The sequence below is a fragment of the Paramormyrops kingsleyae genome, chromosome 9 (genome assembly GCF_048594095.1).
Source record: "Paramormyrops kingsleyae isolate MSU_618 chromosome 9, PKINGS_0.4, whole genome shotgun sequence".
In the NCBI taxonomy this organism is placed as follows: Eukaryota; Metazoa; Chordata; class Actinopteri; order Osteoglossiformes; family Mormyridae; genus Paramormyrops; species Paramormyrops kingsleyae.
Window position 1 is genome coordinate 6,562,725 of NC_132805.1, and position 19,653 is coordinate 6,582,377.

A 19,653-nucleotide genomic window follows, 5' to 3' on the forward strand; every position below is an offset into this window, starting at 1 on the left:
CTTTAATGGACTCGAAGGAACGCATTCACTGAAAAAGAATCACGATTTCAGGCTCTAACGGCTACGCAGATGACACCATTAAACCAATTTTAGATGCTATGCAGGAATTGACCACTAGATGGAAACCACCCAGTGTTCCAAATGATTGTATGCATCTGATGTGCTATTTACCATTAAAGAGCCAAACACATTATGATTTGATACTTGCTAATGCTTCTCTTGCTGAAAACAAGGCTGCTACCATGACCTGTTTGGTTCAGGATATAAAAATAAAACATTACTAATTGTTTCCATTAAGTGAAAGTAATTAGTGAAAAACATTTTACATTAACTTTATTTAAAAATTAGTACACAAAGCATGATTATATGCACACGGAACGGAACTGTTTCTAATATACTTACTTTCACATTATATATTAATCTGTGTATATGCCAAAGAAGTGCTTTTAGGTAAGCTCAAGTCTGCCAGATAGCTAATTTCTACCCAAAGCATGTTTCTGTGTAAACCAGAGAAACAGAGCTATATATGAAACAGTGAGGCAAGACCCTGGAATGAAAATAACATGTACAAGCAAAATACAACATATAGCTCACAGGACTGGAGTGCACACACACTTGAGGATCTTCGTATAAATATGTGTTCAAAACGGTCATTCTTCATAATCGTGGTATGTCCGGTCAGTGACTTCACAGTGTTCAGTGAACTGGACTCATTTTGAGTTTAGCTTGTGTGATCGCTGAACGATATCCCCTATATAATGGTGTTGTGCCAAACACAAATACCTCCTTCTACCCAAAGACTCACAATTAACATTACATAATAAATAGAAATGCAAGGACACAAACCCAGGACTCACAGTCAATATTAACAGATTTACAACTGAGGCTAAGCCACCATTATCACCTTCGTGCAGAGGAAACCCTTGCAGAACCAGAAAACTGTTTTCATTGGTGATTTAAACAGATCAAAGGATTGTGGGTTACTGGATAAAATGTTCAGCCAATAAGGGAGAGTGTTAACCTTGTTAAATGCATATCTTTTTCGAGTGTGACTACCAAGCCAAGGCACCGTATGGCTGGCATTCCCGGCTTACAGAGCAGGGTGTACACAATGATAATGTCACATGACACATCTGCTATTGGTTCCGGCACAGACTAGATGACCTGATTAAACTGAATCCGATACATGCGAACCAGTTTCAAATAGCGCTGCCTTTGTGTCAAGCATGCAAAACATCTTGTTCCTTCAAACGTACCCGAATGCTCACGTCAGTTTCCCCACATTTTAAACAAATCTAGCCCATACTCTTTGACCACAAGTACAAGAATAACCCCTGGTCCCGGAAGACAGCCAGTATCTGAGATCAAAACAAACGATAAATCTCCTTCATTCTTTCAGTTCAATGGATTTCAAAGCATCTCTTTCTGTTCTCTTCTACTATTACAGTGAGTATATAAATGATGTCCATTGACTGGAGGAAATTATCGTAGTTAATTTTCTCCTGTCGCCAATTTGGATCCAAAACATTAAATATAAAATTTAACTGAGTCTAAACTGACCCATGTCTAGAAACACTGAACTCTGACAGGAAATGGGATCATATCTGATGTGACATTCTACCAAGATTTATAAATTAGTAGCAGAAGGTGTGCACGGCAACTTGTGTAGCTGTATCGAGTGTGTAGCTCTGAAACCAGCTGGCCACCAGCACCGCTGGCTTGCGTAACTTGTGTTTGTGGTGACAATGTGGTGTTTGTCCCTCCTGATAGCTGCTCACGACTTGATCTCGATGACTTTGATGAAAGGTAGGGTCTTGCTGCTTTGCGTCGAGGGCTGGAATTGCTTGCTGCGGACAGAATTCGGATCGCATGAGTATGACAATGGAGAACTGGGGGCCCCACACACCTTGGGTAAGGGCTGGGTCCATGGAATGCCTTCCTTAGGACCGCAGCCACCTTTTCAACAGCTCCTTTGCTCACCCGATTTAGTCACTTTAGCCATTTTCTACGAACAGTAATCCTTCTGTATTGTAAGTTAATGGCAGTTATTAAGCGAACAAGCTAAAGCGATACATATGTCACAGAGATACACTTTCAATGCAGCAAAAGTCATTCTCCGCCACTCCTATGTCGCCTGGCCACCCACATACACCCGACTGTGCGTCTCGCCCAAATCGCATCCGTTGGACACACCTGCAGGTACCGGTATCATGTGTCCGTGCGGATAAACGACAGAGAGACACCCGCTGACGGAGTTTTCAAGGCCGACGCTGCACTTGCTTGGCAAGATCAGGGACCCGCAACTCACCTGTAGACTATCTGTGAGTTGTGCTCCGGTGGTAGGTAGGAGGCGGGCCCCTGGCCCCCCAGGAAGTAATCCATCTGGTCCCGCATTTCTTTGTTCTGCAGGATAGAAAGGATCGACAGAGTTCCCTGACATTGTGCAAAACGGAATGGAAAAATAAACGAGAAGCTGACAATGGAAAAGCATGAAAAAGCAAACAAATGCAGGTAAGAGAGACACACAAGGGCAGGGGGCTGACCTCCGCCTCCAGATAGGCCACCTTCTCCTCCAGGTCCCGGATCACGCGGTCCCGTTCCTGGATCACCGTGCGCGAGTTCTGCAGCTGCGGATAGCCACATGCACGCTCACAGAGATCCTGCTTTCTCACTGTTTACATATCCGCAGAATTCATTTCTTTAATAGTTTCACTACTTTTATATACCGTGTACTCCATATTATCTGCGAATGCATTAGTCTGGGAATTCAGTATCGTAACCCCATTGTGTGGGACACAATGACTGTAATGACAGCCTTTAGAATGGGCAGCGCTGGCACAGCGGCGGCGGGAACCGGTCGCCCTGCCCTCACCTGCTCGATCATGTGCCGCACTTTCCTCTGCTGGCACTTCAGCATGTCGTCCAGGTGGTGGTTCTTCTCCTTGAGAATGGCCACCTCCTTCTCCAGCTCCTCAGACCTGAAGTACAGACCCAAGCTCTTAGTCCCAGTCCTCCTCCTGACACTTTTAACCTCCACTGGGGTAAGATTCACTTACATGGCAGGTTTATTACCAAACGTTATATAGATTATCATTATAAATTAGTATTTTCTTAGATAATGCGGTAATACTTAAAGCAGTCATGTATAATGTATTATAGATACCTTCATAATGCATTATAAGGCATTCATAAAGTATTATAAACAGTATTACAAGTAACATGATAAAAATTGTAATTGTAATGAATATGGACCTAAAGATTAACCAGTTCATACAAATGGAAAATCTGACAATATGAAACACCTTTTTTCAAAAGGTACAACATCTGGACCCCAGATTCTGAATGCCCCACCCTAACCCTAACACTCGTAGAGGGCGGCCTGACCTCTTATTCTTGCCGCACTGGCCCTCCTTGTAAGAACGCATCTGCAGCAGCTGTTCCTCGCTGGCCTTCATCTTCTCCTGCAGGGCGGCGCTCTCGGCCTCCATGCCGCGCAACAGCCGCTGCAGGTCCTCGACTTGCCGGTCCCTCTCCTCGAGACCCCGCTCGGCCCGGCACAGGCGCTCCGTCTGCTGGCCCAGCTGCTGCTGGTACCGGAGGCTCTCGTCCTAGCGGGCAGGGAGCGGCATTGCCGTGAGCGGCAGCGCACACGCACACGCACACGCACACCTAAAGCAGCACATGCGCAGGCATACGGCCTCAGCCCCGACCGAATGGAGATGTTATCTAACAGTTCCCAGCCCTTGTTTATTTTATCTCTTTGTTTAAGACATGTAAATACGTGTCATCTTAATACTGACACAAAGCATTAATAAAACTACAATCTTGTTTTGATAATCATCACCCTCTGGGAAGAAAAAAGTAAACCATTTAAAAAAAAGGATGAAGGAGAAGCGAGGAGAAGGAGGGGGGGGTATAAACCTGCAGATTCTCCTTCTCCTCCTGGTGTTTCCGCTCTGCCTCCTGCAACCGGGCATACAGGCGTCTGCTCACTTCCCGGATTTTAGCGCTCTCCTGCTCATCCTCCCAATCCTGACAGAGGAGAGAAGAAAGAGAAAAATGGGGGGGGGGGGGGGAGGGGGCAAAATGAGAGTGATGGAGTCACCGGTGGGACAGGGGGTGTGACTGCCAACCCTTCCTTTGTAAGGGCTGTAATTCGATCTTTCCAGCCGCTCATTTCTCCCGCCTTTCCCTTCCTTTTCAGCTCATTCTGCCGGACACATTAACGTTCATCCCACAGAGGAGCCGCGGCACACGGCAACCATAAACACCGACGACGACGACGACGGCGACGGCAAGGAAAGGGGCACGGCCTGGAATAGTGACTTCTGTAAGTGGATTCCTGAGGTTTTAATGGGGGCACAGGTTTATCCAGTTAGATTTTTAACGGTTTTGAAGAGCATGCCAATCCTTTCTCAGAGTGTGAGGTCATTCTCTGGCAGCAGATATTTTTTTTCAGCTCACTTTCTTGAAAGCGTAAGTATCTTCTTACATCACATTATGAAGCGTTACACTTGCCGCAGCCTGAAATGTTACAGAAAGGCGATACACGTGTGAAAGTGTGGTCAGTGCTACTGTGATTTTCCCCCCCTTGCTGTGTGGGGGTAACCTGCTCCATCATTCTGCAAATTATGCATCAATTAAATGGGGGGGGGGGGGGGGTGTAATGAGAGCACAGCCTCACCTGAATCTCTTGGATGGCCCCGCCCTCACTGTTTTTAGAGACAGCTGATTGGCCATTGGGTAGATGAACTCCATGCCCATTGGTTAGAGGCTAGAGGACGGACCACAGGAGTGAGTGATTACGAACAGAAAACATACACAATACAGGACGTAAAGGGAACACAATGTTAGAGGTGTGTGCAAAGGCACAGAGGCCGATAGGCTCTTAACCTTGTGATCTGCTTGGTTATTGTTAGCCTTGTTCCTGGCTGCCATCTGTTCCCTCAGGGTTTTGAGACAGAACCTCACCTAAGGAGAAAGAACACAGGAGTTACACAACACATACGTCCAGCCCAAAAAGTACTCCCACTATGCTGTAAATACTTATTTATTGAGTACCCGTTACAATACTGCTAATTACACACTATTCATGGCTATTTATCATTATTGTTTAGTGTTTTGTCTCTTTATGTCTTCTGTCAATCTCACATTTAAGCATTTCACTAACTATTGTCCTGAGCATGACTGTGTATGTGACAAATAACTAAGTGACTGATTGATGGGTTAATTGGCGGAGGGCAGGGCGGAGGGACGCCACCCTCAGTGAGACCGACCTCCTGGATCTGCGACACCTCGTCTGACAGCATCTTGAGACTCTCGCGCTGCTCGGTCTCCTTCTCTGCACTGCCTTCCAGATACACCTGCAGGCCACAGGCACGTGGTCACGCGCGTGACGGGTCACCATGGCAGGAAACGCCAGGCTCGTTTGAAACCCCCCCCCCCCGTGTGTTTGCTCCAAACCAGGCACATAGCCAGGTAGACAAATAGTGAGCTTGAATCCCCCTTCGAAATTTGCCAACCCTCCCCTCTCCGTGAAATTCATTTCTGGCTATGAGTCTGGGGCAGTCACACACCCACACATCAAAACAGCGGCTAGCTGCTGGCACACAGAGTGGTACAGCCACACAAACCATGACACCCCAGTGTACAAAACACAGTATATCCTCCATGTCTTCTTTGCCATTGGATTTACCTTGATCACTTCTACTTTCTCTTGAGTGGGTTTGACCTTCTCTAGCAGCAACGTTCGCTTGCCGTTGGATGGCTGAACCAGGGCAAAAGAAAGTCCGGCCGGCTGGACAAATGGGAGGAAAGAAAAAACCTAATTAAACCCATACAGAAAGAAAGCTTGCAAACAATGCGTGGTATCATATGAACAAGCCCGGAAGAGCTCCGGAACCCGTTCTTATCTAATAACGCATTGACAGATGAGGATGCCATGTAGCCCTAGAGCACAGCCCATGATATGACTTTGTGGGGGAGTGGATTCCGTCCCGCGCCACAGAACGTTCTAGTAAAAACAGCGGAAGATGCGGGAAGCGGCTAGTCTGAACACAACGGGCTGTTTTGCGGTTGTATCCGAGGGCTACACCACCCACATGGCTAATCTCTTATCTTGACAGACTAGCGTCTGGGATTATTAGGATCTGTAGAGCAGTCTAGTCTGGCAGTCACGTTCAAATACCAGATCACCTCAATGCTATGCTAATCTGACGGGCATCTGTAATGTGTCTGACAACACGACCAGCGGAAGTGTTTTACCCCGAGATGTTACAGAGTCTGGGACAAAAAGAGGATCCACATTTCAGCCATCATTCCTGAGCGCAGTTCACGCTACGGTCTCCGTCATTCCGTTACATAGGCACTTAGACGAGCTCTTTACCTTGCTTATGAAAAGGTCCGGGTCGTGGTCAGGCTGCTTCTGGGCCGGTGGGATATGGTCCTGTAGAGTGAGTCTCAGCCGAGGGCACTGGTCCTTCGCGGCGAGAGAAAGATGAGTGTGAGTAGAAAAGGGACAACTGGAACAAGAGCAGAGAGAGAAGAACATAGAGGGGGGAAAAGGGGGCTGGGGAAGAACCAAAGGAGGGAAAAACCAAAGGGAGGAGACAGATGACCACAGGGAGGGGGAGAGTTAAGAAGGACTGGGAGAGAGGAAAACCTGAGCTGGTCCCAGTGGGCAATAAAAGGCCAGAGAGAGAGAGAAATTGCTGGAAAAGGCGGCATTTGTGACGCAAATAAGTGTTCCGTTTTTGAACTGTATTCTTTTAAACAGATTGGCCTGTAGCTATGCGAGTTTGTACTTAAAATTTCAATTTTGAAACAGAAGAGATGGAAAAAATAATTAAACCGGACCCGTTTCCACGGCAGCTGGAATAAGGGCTGGAGAATGACTCATTGTAAGGGGATTAACCTCTGAGCCACTCAGGAAGAGAACAGATAAACACAGGAAACATGGGCAGGCATCTGTCAGCTCAGACACAACATCACAAGTCACTACAAGCAGAGAATCGGCCATGTACTTCATGGGAAAAGCAACAAGCCTCCATCACTCCATCGTTTGTTCCTGGGTTTATCTCGCACAACTTGTGCTCTCCAATATTCTCCAGATAACCGTATAAACATTTCTTCCGTCACATCAATGCCTCAGACTCATGTAACCTACAACCCTATAGCTCGATGATTGCTTTTCCGTAATGTTTCATACTCTTAAATTTTCCCACAGACCCTTGCACTTTAAATTCGAAAAAGATGTTTGCTCAGAACTGCGGGAACGGCAGAGGCAGGGCCGGGAATGCATTCTGGCCGTGCTCATTTTATTACTCGCAAAGATAACCATGTGGACTTTCACCATGGTCAATTATGGTGAATGACCTCATTGAAAGCTGCTGCGCATCAAACCTGCGGCGTTTCAGCAGACTGGGGTGTGTTGGAACTGGGTAAAGGGTTGCTATAGCACATTTCCCATTTACGCTTGCAGCTCCACCCTACGAAAAGCTAGCTGACGGTCTCCCCCTACGCACACAGACACAGATACAGACACACTTTCCATGAGTCATGTCTGTGTAGAAGGGAAAACCACTGTGAGGGGGGAAATCATGGGATGGAGTGACTCTCGCAGAGGACCTAGAAAGAAGTACCCATATTCCTATACTCCTGAATACTCCTATTTGTAGCCAACATCATTCACTCGGCGGCTGAGTGTAAGCGTGCCAGAGGACAAGCCCGGCTGTGGTTACGCAACACTGACCAGCTTCGATATAACGCCTGGGTTACTTAATTTGGCAGAGTTTGTTTGTGTTTATTTACTCATTGCTGCGAGCCTCATTGTGTAACGAACGTCTGCATAACCAAAACTTGCATCACTTCGCAACCCCAAAATAACTCATACTGGGATATGTTACTCCTACATATGTACGCAAATCTCCTCCACCTTGGTTTCCATCCCCATTGTGTGGAAATGAGGTGTGCCGCCATAAGTCCAGCTTGAAATAGCAGCATTCCTGGAAGCATCTGTGTAGCTTCTCAGGTATATTTCGTTAGTTAAAAAAGCTCATAAAAAAACAAGCAAAACCGTCTCAGCTTAGTATTGGGCAGCGGCATTTGCATGCCTGTAACCAGGGCAGCTCTCATTTGTTTAGAATAGCTGGCTGAGCAGGTGATACTCAGCAACTTACCCAGCAGGAATAAATACGATACGAGGCATTAACGTAAACCAGATTGAGGGACGGACGGCTGTGCCCTCCCACTGAGCACAAACACCAAGGGAAGGGGGGGACATTCCTGACATATTTTAGCTGTCCTTGACTAATGTTTTGACCGGCATCGATTGGTCGCTGTTCTCGTTATCTGCCTCAGGTGGCCATGAGACATGGACGAAGGACAAATGAAGATGGAAACACACAGACGCGTGCACACACACACACACACACGCACACACACGGGACAAACGTCAAGACAGCTCCCTGAGAAGGTCTGTGCACCCAGCTGCAGTGGGTGGTGGGAAAACACAGGGGATGTTCCTATGTGTACCTTTGCTTGTCAGCGGGCCTATACCCTCAAGGGTCTGCCAATTGTACCCTTAGTTGTAGGTAATGGTACCTTGTATATGAGGAACATTTTTGTACCATTGATTGTACAAAACATTAAATGTTGTTTGCACCTTGGGGATGTTCCTCAGAGTCCATTTCTGTACCTTAAAAAGGTACAATTGACAGATCCTTCAGGGTACATCCCCAATGACAGCAAAGGTACAAAGTGGAACTCTTTTCTGAAAGTTTAACAAAACCACCATGTTTTGGTCGAGTGACTTTTATCCACAAGCTGCTCGATACGCTGTGGGGCAGTTTCGGTTACGTACCCTTGAAGGGTACTTCAGTTGGATCTCTAAGGCAGCCCTACGCCCACGGCTGTGGCAGCATATTGACATAAGGGCACCGTTTCGACAAGCATGACTTTTTTGTCTCTCCGCCAGCTTGTTCCAAGATGGTGAACGTGCGTACACTGTAATTCCTGTTAATGCATGCTATTCTAAACCACAATAGCCCACACACCCACTGTAATGGGATCCCCATAACTGTCAAATGTCAAAGGCACAAAAACATCAACGGCATCATTCTTGAGAAACATTGCCCCATTCCTATAGCACAGACTTTAGATGGTATCTACATAATCTCCACCAGCCCTGCCTCTTTTACTCTTTAAATTAGTCTATTTTTATGTACATCATCTATAAATACACACATCCTTAAAACAATGTTTCCTTGTTGTGTGAGGATGCACCCTGCTACCGCCCCCCCCCCCCCCCCCCACAGTGTATGGGGGGCCGCTACCACGGGACACTTAAGGCCACACAAACAGCAGAGCAGGCAAACTCTCCTAATCATTTCTTCTTAATACGACAGGAGAGCACATGACGACAGGGCAAATGGCGGTTTCAGTCTGCACGCGTGTGACTTGCATAATCCTTATATGAAATAATATATGTTAGACTCAATCTGGATTAGGAAGGACAGGAAATTACAAGCCTTTGTGGAATTATAATTATTTTTTTCCTGTAGCAAGTGCTGGTTTGACCGAATAACTTCAGCAAACACTGAGACCCAGGTGCATGTCAACTAAACATAATTGGAGACAATGGACAGGAGACCCACCCCCCCCCCTCCCCCCAGTTTCACACTCTCATGAAGCACCAACACACTGTTCAGAGCAGGAAGCCATTTTAGCTCCAATGTCAGCACCACAGTGGCGACATTGCTAATTAATGATTAAAATGCTTTATGCCGCAACATAATAGACTGTCAATTTGAGCACAGACTCCGACTGCTGGCAGTACATGGGCCATACAGCATTTGCACAGGCATGACTCTGCTTACTGCTGGTGAGGTCATCCTATTTGCCTGTACAGCATGACCTCCTCCACTCCTGAGCTGGAAAAAATTTCAGTTGACCTCCTGTGCCAGGCAGCTGTCAGTCTATGTAGCTCTGAAATCTGAGTCAGACATGGACAGTGCTGTTGTCTTGACATTTTTCCATGTGCATGTATACGTCGTGACACCAAAGCAAAGCCCCGATGGAAAGACCTGCAGGGACACACCTTGTCCCTTGGGGGCTCTGTGACACAGACTGAGGCCCCAGGCAGGAAAACAAGTGTGACAGTGTGACATAAATCAGTCTCTCTCATGCAATGTAGAGAATGTTGATTGGGTTACATAAGTAAAAAAAAACAAACATCATGACAGGAATGGGGGTTGTTCTGTCAGGGCTATGAAAAAAATCTGGACAGACAACACAAGGCTTTCAGCTTCAGTTACTTCAATTTTTTTTGTCCACCGATAGGTGCATTGTGTGTATCTTTGTGTCAGAGAGACAAAAGCACATAACATTTTACTTATTTAGCAGACACTTTCATCTAAAATGACAAAAACTGTTTTGATAAAGCAGAGTCAGACAGTCCCTGGAGCTCAACAGTAAAATCACTCTGTTGGTGCTGGGATTTGAACCAGCTACCTTCCAATCCGAGTCCCTACCCACCAGCACCAAAGAGCCTAACTGTCAACTACAGGAGGAAACCCACATAACACACACAGAACATTCAACTCCATACCCAGCACAGACAGGATCTGAGCCCTTAACCATGGAGGTACAAGGCAACAGTGCTACCTGATGAGCCACCATACCAACAAAATGAAACACTATCAGGATGCCAAGGCATTATGGGTAGGGCACAGAGTTCACTGTGGATTCATGATGTGGCTGCATTTTATTGCAGTTAAATCCTTTGGTAAGGGCATGTTCTAGAAATCCACATAGTGTATGAATGCTTTGAAAAGTGCTTTTTAATTGTATCTGAATGGCAACACTTATAATTTAACCACACAATTAAAAATAATAATAATAATAAACATACCATGGCATATATTACTCAGAACTGAAACATTTGGCCAGTGACAAGAACAGGAATGGGTAGGTAAACACAAAGTTTTTACAAGTAAACAAAAAGCATGTTCAATTGTACTAAAATGAAAGGTGAACAATGGAGCTGGCAGAGACACTTGCTTCAACAATCCAGGGTGAGGGGGATTAGTATGAAAAATATTGTGTTGCGTAAGAGTGCTTACGTAAAATGCTGACAGCGAGCAAACCAAGCTTAATTATTAATTACCTGTCCAGGCAGGCGTGTCAACACGCGCAGCAGGACTGTGGGAAAATGGGGGGGGGGGGGGGGGGGACAGAGGGCTGCTTGGCCCGTAGGGCGATGAAGCCTTGGAGTGCGGCGCAGCTTCACCCAGTGTGGATTTGGTTAGCGTGTGTGAGAACGCTTAAGTTATGCATACTGTGGTTTGCACTGTATGCAGTGTATACATGAAAGAGTGTTTGCATAAGTGAGTCAAGGGAAGCGATTCTTTGCGTCTGCGTGATTGGCGCAGATGGGGGGGGGGGGGGGGATTAGCATGTAGGGTAGCCAGAGAAAGCTGCCCCTTCTCCGTCAGACTTTACGTGCTGCGTTTCATCTCCTCTCGCAGTCAAAGGTTGGAAAGGCTTGAAGAGGCAAGGCCTGCCGACAGTCTCACCTCTCCCAAGCCCTGACACATGAAGGGAGTGACTTGGAACTGGAAGACAAAATGTCCCACTGGCTGAACAGGGATAATGCTAATGTAATGAAGGCACAGGTCACACCCTTAAAATCATCACCACCACCATCCTCAGTGCCGCTCCAAAATAACTAAACCGCAACACTTTGTCTTTTGTGGAGCGAGGCTTGAATTCAGGAAAAAATAAATGCTCGAAACAAGAATTCATTAATCCGTGCGAACCCAAAGACAAATACAACACAATGTCAGAGCCCGCACTGAAATGTCACTGCACTCCATATCTGAAATAAAAGCTGTACTCTCAAATTAAAAGTTCAACGTTCCATTGTTGACAAGGATCCCAGGTGACAATGCATGCAGTGCTTGCAGTGTTTACTTTTGACAGACCTACGGGCCACTCGTGACACGCACACACAAGGTGTTATTTAGCCAAAAAGCAGTTCACTTGAGGACAGGTTGTTGTTAGTATGGGTGCTTTGGCACACTGCAGCATCTTCTGTCCTCTGTCATCAAACATCCCCCCCCCCCTGTCAAGCTCTCTGCCTCTGTTTGGAGTGGAAAAGCAAGAAGAAATAAACAGCAGTGCATGGCGTGATAGCATGACATGCCACCTCCCAAGTAGGAGGGCAGACAGAGGAGTGCAGATGAGGAAATTCCTGAGCAAGCACCTGCCCATCTATGGACATACCCACTAGGATTACTCCCAGCAGAGTCATAGTGAAGGCTTTACATGCCTTCCTTCACCTTAGATGCACAGCTGGCGAAACGCCGTTTCCGCCCACTTTATGCAATAAACATGACGGCAGGCCAAGCCCACTTCGACTGCGAGAACATTCCACTCCGTCTGCGCTGTGCAGTGACGACCTTTAATTCCACCAACGACTCTGGAACTTGGTGCTTAAGCTACTGATACACACTGACTAAGTAAAGCCTCAATTACATATTTCAAAGTGACGAAACAAACAAATAATCAGACAAACAAACGGGGCACTGATGTGAAAATTTGACCGATACCAATAACCAGGGGTGTGGCTAGGAATTCTGGGCTCCATTATGAAATGTTATCACACCCCCCCCACCCACTTTTACATATTTTATGTATTCCTGTAAAGTGCTGGGCCCCCTGAATCTGCCATGCCCTTACTGCACACCCCTGTTGATAACCATGTAATACCTGAAAAATGATAACTGGCTAACTTCTGATTAATTCGCTGAGTAAGGGTGGGGGGGCGGGGATTCCGGTGGTGTACTTGCTGAGGTTGCCATCAGCACAGATTAGACATTACATCATTTTTTTTGTTCTGTGGATAAGGAAAGATCAATCCGCCGGCTCGATTTAATAACGATTTAAAAACATGTCAAAGGGCCGTACGAAGCTCTGGTGGTGCTCACTTTGAATTTTGACAAAGGTTAAATGTCAGCCAGCAATATCTTTATATCAAGGTTGACACATTGGACGGATGTCAATATTTTGATTTTTAACAGATACTCAGGCCACAATGATATCTCATGCACCTCTACTCAGTTAGTCCAAAAGCAACATACATTTCTAGAAGAGGACAGCCAGCATCCCTGGAGCAAATGGGTATAGGCATAAGGGCCTTGCTCAAGGGCCCACAAGCAATACGATTATTCGGCAACCGAGGAATTTGGACACATGACCTTCCAGAAATGCAAGATGAGTATGTGTAAACACACACACGCACGCACACAAACACACACTATAAAGCATACCACAAATCACAAATAATACTCTTAGTAGGTAAGAGCACCGACTGCTGAAAAACATATAAACTGGCCCCAAACACTTCAGATTTACCTCACTTCTCTGTTCATACATTTCACGTTTAATTTGTGTTCCTCAAGAAAATAAAGAACATTTCATACTCTGTTTTGCCAACCCATTTCTTTCAAAAACCGCACTGAACTTACCCACTGAAATGCAACGATATTTCAGCATCCTTCAGATAAAATACTACTCAATTTCGTACTCAGTTTCCTAACAGAAGCCTAGACCCTAAAAAAAGCTTGAAAAAAAACCTTTTCACGAGATTCATTGCGAAAACCCCACATTCAGCGGTGGAAAAACGCCCTTAAAACGAAACCGAGGTCCCGACTCATCACTGTCTCAAAGTTAATGACTAGAAATTCATTCGTTTTTATTTTCTATCAAAATGAAACATTCTAACTTGTTAAATCAAATCTGGACCAATATTCCATTTTCACTTGACAGTACCTACTTTTAACATCGGCTATCCCAACACTAGCTACGATTTATTAATGAAAAAACAAGCAACGACTTCGATTAACATTGATACAAACGAACAGGGGGGCTGTACACAATGTGTTAGTAACAGCAGAAGCAGAACCGAACCGAATTATAACTGGGTTACTGTATTTCAGATGTAATATTACAGCTAATTTACAGCGGTATCATTATATGGTGCTAACAAAGCAGCTAACGAAAACTACGATGAATAGTTAAAGGACATTATTTATATAGTTAGACTGAACTTACTGTTAGCTGCACGCACACAATCTCGCAAAGTCACAAGTCGAATTAAATAATTACAGAACTACACGTTTTCGTTCGCTACAAGAAGCCACACAGACAGAAGCTCCTCCGCCGAAGTTTCAAGTGCCGAAAAGGGCGTGAATGTTTATATAAATAAGCACCGAGTAACTCATGAATGACAACGATCTACACCAATAACATGCCGAATAATACCGACTCAACAACGAGAGCGAGCGGTTTTTCCAGTAGAACAAATCTTCTGCAGATAAAATCTATAGAATCTATATGATACATATCGCTCATAGACTTAGTATTGTGATAAAAGTGGCAGCGCCTCTGCCTGATGTGAAGACCATTATCATAAACTGACCATCCCAACAGACAGATAAAAATAATATTGCATTTATTGATATGATTGTTATTTTCACACGATTTTTTGAGACTGCGTGCCCGTATATTGTTATATAGACTCGTTTTAGAACATGTGCTGTTTAATATAATGATGAAAACACAAAAAAAAAAGGAAACAAGCTGCAGTTACATTCTGCCAATGGGTCTTCCACTTTAACAGCAGTTACATTTCCCAGCTCACAAATGTGTTAATATAGCTTGCAATTTCCAAACTTAAACCAATGAATGTTTGCGAAAGATGGACAGAGAACCTCTTCATAATTCAGCAGCAGTGAATGATCCAGCCTACTGACAGTGCGGTGCAGAGAAAGAATGATCCACAAAGGGCAGCACCAGATTTGTGAGCTCTAAAGCAAAACCCAGCAAACCCTGCAATACCTAATTATGAATCTTGCAGCTTTTTTATTCCCTAATTGTACAATTTTGTTATACTGTCTTTTTTTATTATTGCTGCTGTTTCTAAGGAATTTCCCCATTGTGGGATTAATAAAATCAATCTAATCTAATCTAAGAACAAGAACAGCGGAATGTGTTTTCTGCGTATCCCATCTTGCTGTCATGCTTTTAAAGACATATATACACACAGACGCTGTACTCCAAGAAAGCTTGGGTTGTGAGTACATGGTCCATCCAGGACCCCTGGGGCACCCACACTGGTGGCCCTCTAATCACAGGTGTAGTGGCCCTAAGACCCTGAGCCACACACTACCCCTCATTATCATGCAACTGATGGTCAAGGCAAATCCAGCTTAACGGTCATGAGAAAGTCATTTAGAGCTTCATCCACAACGGCATAGTCTCGTAGAATATTCCAAAGTAGAATTATGGTTACAAAACTGTACTACATTAAACAGCCCCTCGATAAACACTAGTTCAGTTAAGTTTGATTTAAAAAAAAGCATACTGTGAAAAGATCGTATTAATTAGTACAGCTTTACATTAATGTCAATGACTTAACACAGACAGGCCACACTTAAAATTACTGTACAAAATGTTGCGTGATGAGATATTAAAACTTTGACTAAAACACTGTCATTTGGAATTTGTTTTACACCAGGGCTAAATCAGAGTCCAAGTTAGAAATAAATAACATGCATATAAGGATTCATCTTGGACTAATGTATTTGATAGGTGTGTTTCTAAAAGGATACCATCAGTCTAAACAGCTCCCAGAATCTCACAAACAATCCACTGGCGCATTCCTCGCTTGTGTCACAATAACGTAGGTTATACACTGAGCTCTATAAACAGACTTAAACACACACACATATTATACATATTTATATGTGTGTGTGTGTGTGTGTGTGTGTGTGTGATCTCTGCTACCCTTACCATGCAGGACAAGCGGCTGGAAGATACCTGCATTATACCGCATCGCACTGTAACATTACGTCAAATTCAGACATTAATTAATTCATGGTGACTTGGGCGCTCAAATTAGACGCTGACGTCCAAAAAGCTTAATGTTTTAACCCTGGCATGTAACCAAAAGTAAATAAAAGGATTTATTATTAATCAGGGTCTCTAGTGTTGGCAGATCAAAGTTAGTAAACACAAGAAGAAAGCCAATAGTGCTTAAAATGAAAACGAATATCAAAAGGCCATCACATTACAAATAATTATACAAATAGAAATAGCAATCATATCGCCATATCATATCACACTATGTCAAGGACGTAGAAGAGAGTTTGATATTGGGTGGGGGACACAACTTAATAATGTAAATGCAATGGTCTGTTTTTGTGGGGAGGACGAATGATGCCAAATTAAATATTGGGAGGTTCGTGCCCCCCGTCACACCTGGTTCCTACGCCCTCGCAAGATATATCAGGTAACTTTTTGCAACTCATTCGAATCTACATTAGCTATGATTAATGAAAAGAATTATACTTATAAATTAAACACTGTAACAAGTAGCTGGTTAGATACAGACCGGCGCAGTGACAGGAGGCTAAAGACAAAGCAGATATTTAGGGCGCAGTAAGTTGCTATATAGGAAAGGTCCGGCTCACCTTTGCTCTGCCATCCGGTATACTTTTGCTAAAGGTACAGAGACTCCGGGAGATCCCGTTCATTTTTATGCGACTGCTGAAAAGTTCAATGAATGAATACAGTACTGTTAATTTCGGCTGATTCCACAAAGAAACCGTTTTATTTTCCTTGCTGAAGGGAAGTACTGCGCTTTAATAATTAGTTTTTACTTGCAGTCCGCTCTTGAACATCACACGCCGCTTCGCCTCAGCTGGACCCTGACTCTGAGCGCGGAGCGATAAGCGGTCTGCACGCAGTTCGCTATCTGGCCTCAGCGCGCCGCCAGCCAATCAGAGGACACTTTCCTCGTGACCTCACTGCTAACACGGCGCTCGTTACCTTTCGGCTGTCACACCCGAGGAGTGTTAAAAAAGCTCCAACGGAATTACACAAGAAGCTTTGATGAGGTCGTAATTTGCCCCGGGCACAAAAATAGTTTCGGAGATGCCTGTATAGCGAATAACCTGTTTTTCAAAATGATTTCAAAGCCGCTATTATTATTAAGCAAACCCCGCCGAAGTTTCATTTCTGAGCTTTAATGAATAGATAAACAATTACTCATAAAGTTTAATTTATAGGCTACGCGTTATTTTCCCAATTTGTCCATCTTCCAGCCACCTATCCTGTACGGGATCAAAGGGGGGGGGGGGCACAATGTTACCCTCTGAGCCACTCCAACCTACTTTATTGATTCTGAAATTAATTACAAGGGATTATGAACATTTACAAATACGTCATGTTTGTTGGTATTATACTAGTATGTACTGATATCATTGTTTCACTTTGTCTTAGTTTCTTTCACTTCCTCCCTCACACAGATTCCTTTTGACTTTCAGCTCGAGGAAAAGTTCAGTAACAAAAATAGAACAACAGCCTACCTGGGAACTTAAGGCTTATCAGGGAATTAGTTTAGTGGTTGCGAATTGGACAGAAGCTTAATGGTACTTAATGGTACTTAAAAGAAATAATGAGAAGACTAGATCTTATTTGCTGGGACCTCTCTGATTTTTATTACCAATAACAAAATTAGTTATAGACTGTAATATAAAACCTTCAACGGAAACTTTAAGATCAAATATGAGATCATTGTTTCGTCTTGTCTTAACTGTGTCTGTACCCACTGTATGCATGTGAGTCATTGACAAACGGAGACAAATTTCATGTACAGTACCAGTCAAAAATTTGGACACACAAAGCCACCAACAAAGGAGAGTGTTAGAGTCACATGACTTGGCCACCTGACCTAAACACAGTAGAAATGGTTTTTGGAGGAGTGTGAGGAGAAAGGGAAGGAGAAGCAGCACAGCATATGTGGGACCTCCTGCAGGACAGCTGGAAAAGCATCCCAGGAGGCCACCTCATGGAACTGACATAGAGGAGAAGGTAGGAACAGCCAGTCCCTGGAGCAGTTGAGGTTAAAGGCCTTGTTCAACAGTCCAATCCTGGAATCACTCTGCCGACCCAGGCATTTAAACTGGAAACCTTCTGATCCCAACCCACAAAAATTATTTTTTGTTTAATACTTTTTTGGTCAGTTTATAATCTATAAACATTATTTGATCATTTTAACGCCTTTGTAATTATTCTGCAATATAGAGTACAAATAAACCTTTCTATGGTAGGTGTGTCCAAACGTTTGACTGGTACTGTATGTGTGAACATACTTGGCCAAATAAATCTGATTCAGATTCTGATTCAGATATTTAATTTGTTTCTTTAGAAACCATTTCCTTAATGAAAAAATATTTGAATGCTTTGTTACAAAGGCTCATGAATTTCTTCTACATGGTTCACATGAAGAAGTCATGTTATGGGTATTTATCAAACAGTTATAAAAGGCATATATCCCACAGATTATAAGTTATTTTACCATAATTTTGTTGTTATGGAAGATTGAGGCTGACTGCTGAACCTTAATATTTGCTCTTGGCCATTACAGGAAGATGAAATAATGAGGAAGCTACCGGAATGATATTAGATCTTCTAGGATCCTGCAGTGACGCTTCTCACAAAATTAAGGAGCCTTTTCGGTCAGGGTGTGTTTCACCTATTGCAAAACGCAAATACAGTGTCATGCATTCCTTTTACAGTGAGGTAAACCCAATAAAATGTAATGCATACCTTTTAAATTCCATGTTGTAAATATTGACACTTTCACATTGTGCATCTTAGCATTACCTGCATGAAGAGAACTGCTGTTGCGGTCAAAAATTACATGCAGTAAAAATGTGTGCAAAAAGTTAGGCATTTAATACACTGGCACCCAGACAAGGTAGGGGTAATCCTTGGGTTTTTCCTGTTTAATACACTATATCACTCTTATCATTGATATAAAACAAGTGTGATTCAAAATGAACCACACCTTACATCCTGTTTACTAGGAATTGTCTATTTCCTGTAGCCTCAACAGGTCATGCATTTACTGAATACATGGATGGATGGATGGATGGATAAATGGAGAAAAATATCCTTACAGAAAGATCCATTAGCTCCATCATTCAGTCCACATTCAGCTCACTGTTCAAGATTTTAGTTTTTTTTCAAGATTTGTATCATTAAGTCACATTTTTGTGTCTACAGGAATAAATGACGGTTCAAAACAGAGAAGCCTTCACATGTAAAACCACACAGAGGATATTTTCCATTTTCGTAACTGTTGGGTTCCAAGCCAGCATCTAATTGCATACCTCTGGCATCACTTAACCAAGAACTGACACATGCAGCTGCAATCACATTTCGTAATATCATATGAGAGCATTTATTTTTGTAGCAGATTGCGGAATATTTCTGCAGGACATAGAAAGCCTAATTTTGCGTTAATCTGTTTAATTCTGTGGAATATGGTTTGCATAAGCTAACTATCTTCAAACCAACAGTGTCCAATACTGAGTATTTCACATCTAGGGGGTCTTCAAAGCTGATTTCATATGTAAAACAACTTTAAAATTGACTTAAAAAAGCTTTTGGAGTCGACCAAAACTGACAGACCCAGAAGTATACCTGCCACGCCTTAATGACGTGCTGTTTCAATAATACTGCCGCATTCAGTATTGTATGCGGTCATGTAGAGTCAGTATTGTAGACAGTCATGTACAGTAATTA

General features: G+C 43.7%; 1 protein-coding gene across 1 annotated transcript; it reads right to left on the reverse strand.

Annotated features, from left to right (window-relative positions):
- Positions 1-316: 316 nt before the first annotated feature.
- On the reverse strand, positions 317-16,806 carry tuft1a (tuftelin 1a). Its single transcript, XM_072716193.1, has 13 exons — positions 16,722-16,806; positions 16,533-16,608; positions 6,386-6,478; positions 5,696-5,797; positions 5,277-5,363; positions 4,894-4,971; positions 4,685-4,774; positions 3,922-4,032; positions 3,385-3,608; positions 2,873-2,978; positions 2,544-2,627; positions 2,309-2,403; positions 317-1,847 (listed from the first exon to the last, which is right to left on the reverse strand). The coding sequence occupies exons 2-13, from the start codon at positions 16,593-16,595 to the stop codon at positions 1,775-1,777; spliced, it is 1,206 nt and encodes a 401-aa protein (XP_072572294.1). The 5' UTR covers positions 16,596-16,608; positions 16,722-16,806; the 3' UTR covers positions 317-1,774.
- Between the last annotated feature and the right edge of the window lie 2,847 nt (positions 16,807-19,653).

What these genes read in the sequence shown, in the direction of transcription:
- tuft1a (XM_072716193.1), bottom strand. Translation starts at nt 16,595, where the DNA reads ATGAACGGGATCTCCCGGAGTCTCTGTACCTTTAGCAAAAGTATACCG. An exon ending in AGGTGTCGCAGATCCAGGAG is followed by an intron (nt 4,972 to 5,276) that starts GTCGGTCTCACT and finishes CTTTCTCCTTAG; the next exon opens with GTGAGGTTCTGTCTCAAAAC. An exon ending in TGCGGCACATGATCGAGCAG is followed by an intron (nt 2,628 to 2,872) that starts GTGAGGGCAGGG and finishes GGCTATCCGCAG; the next exon opens with CTGCAGAACTCGCGCACGGT.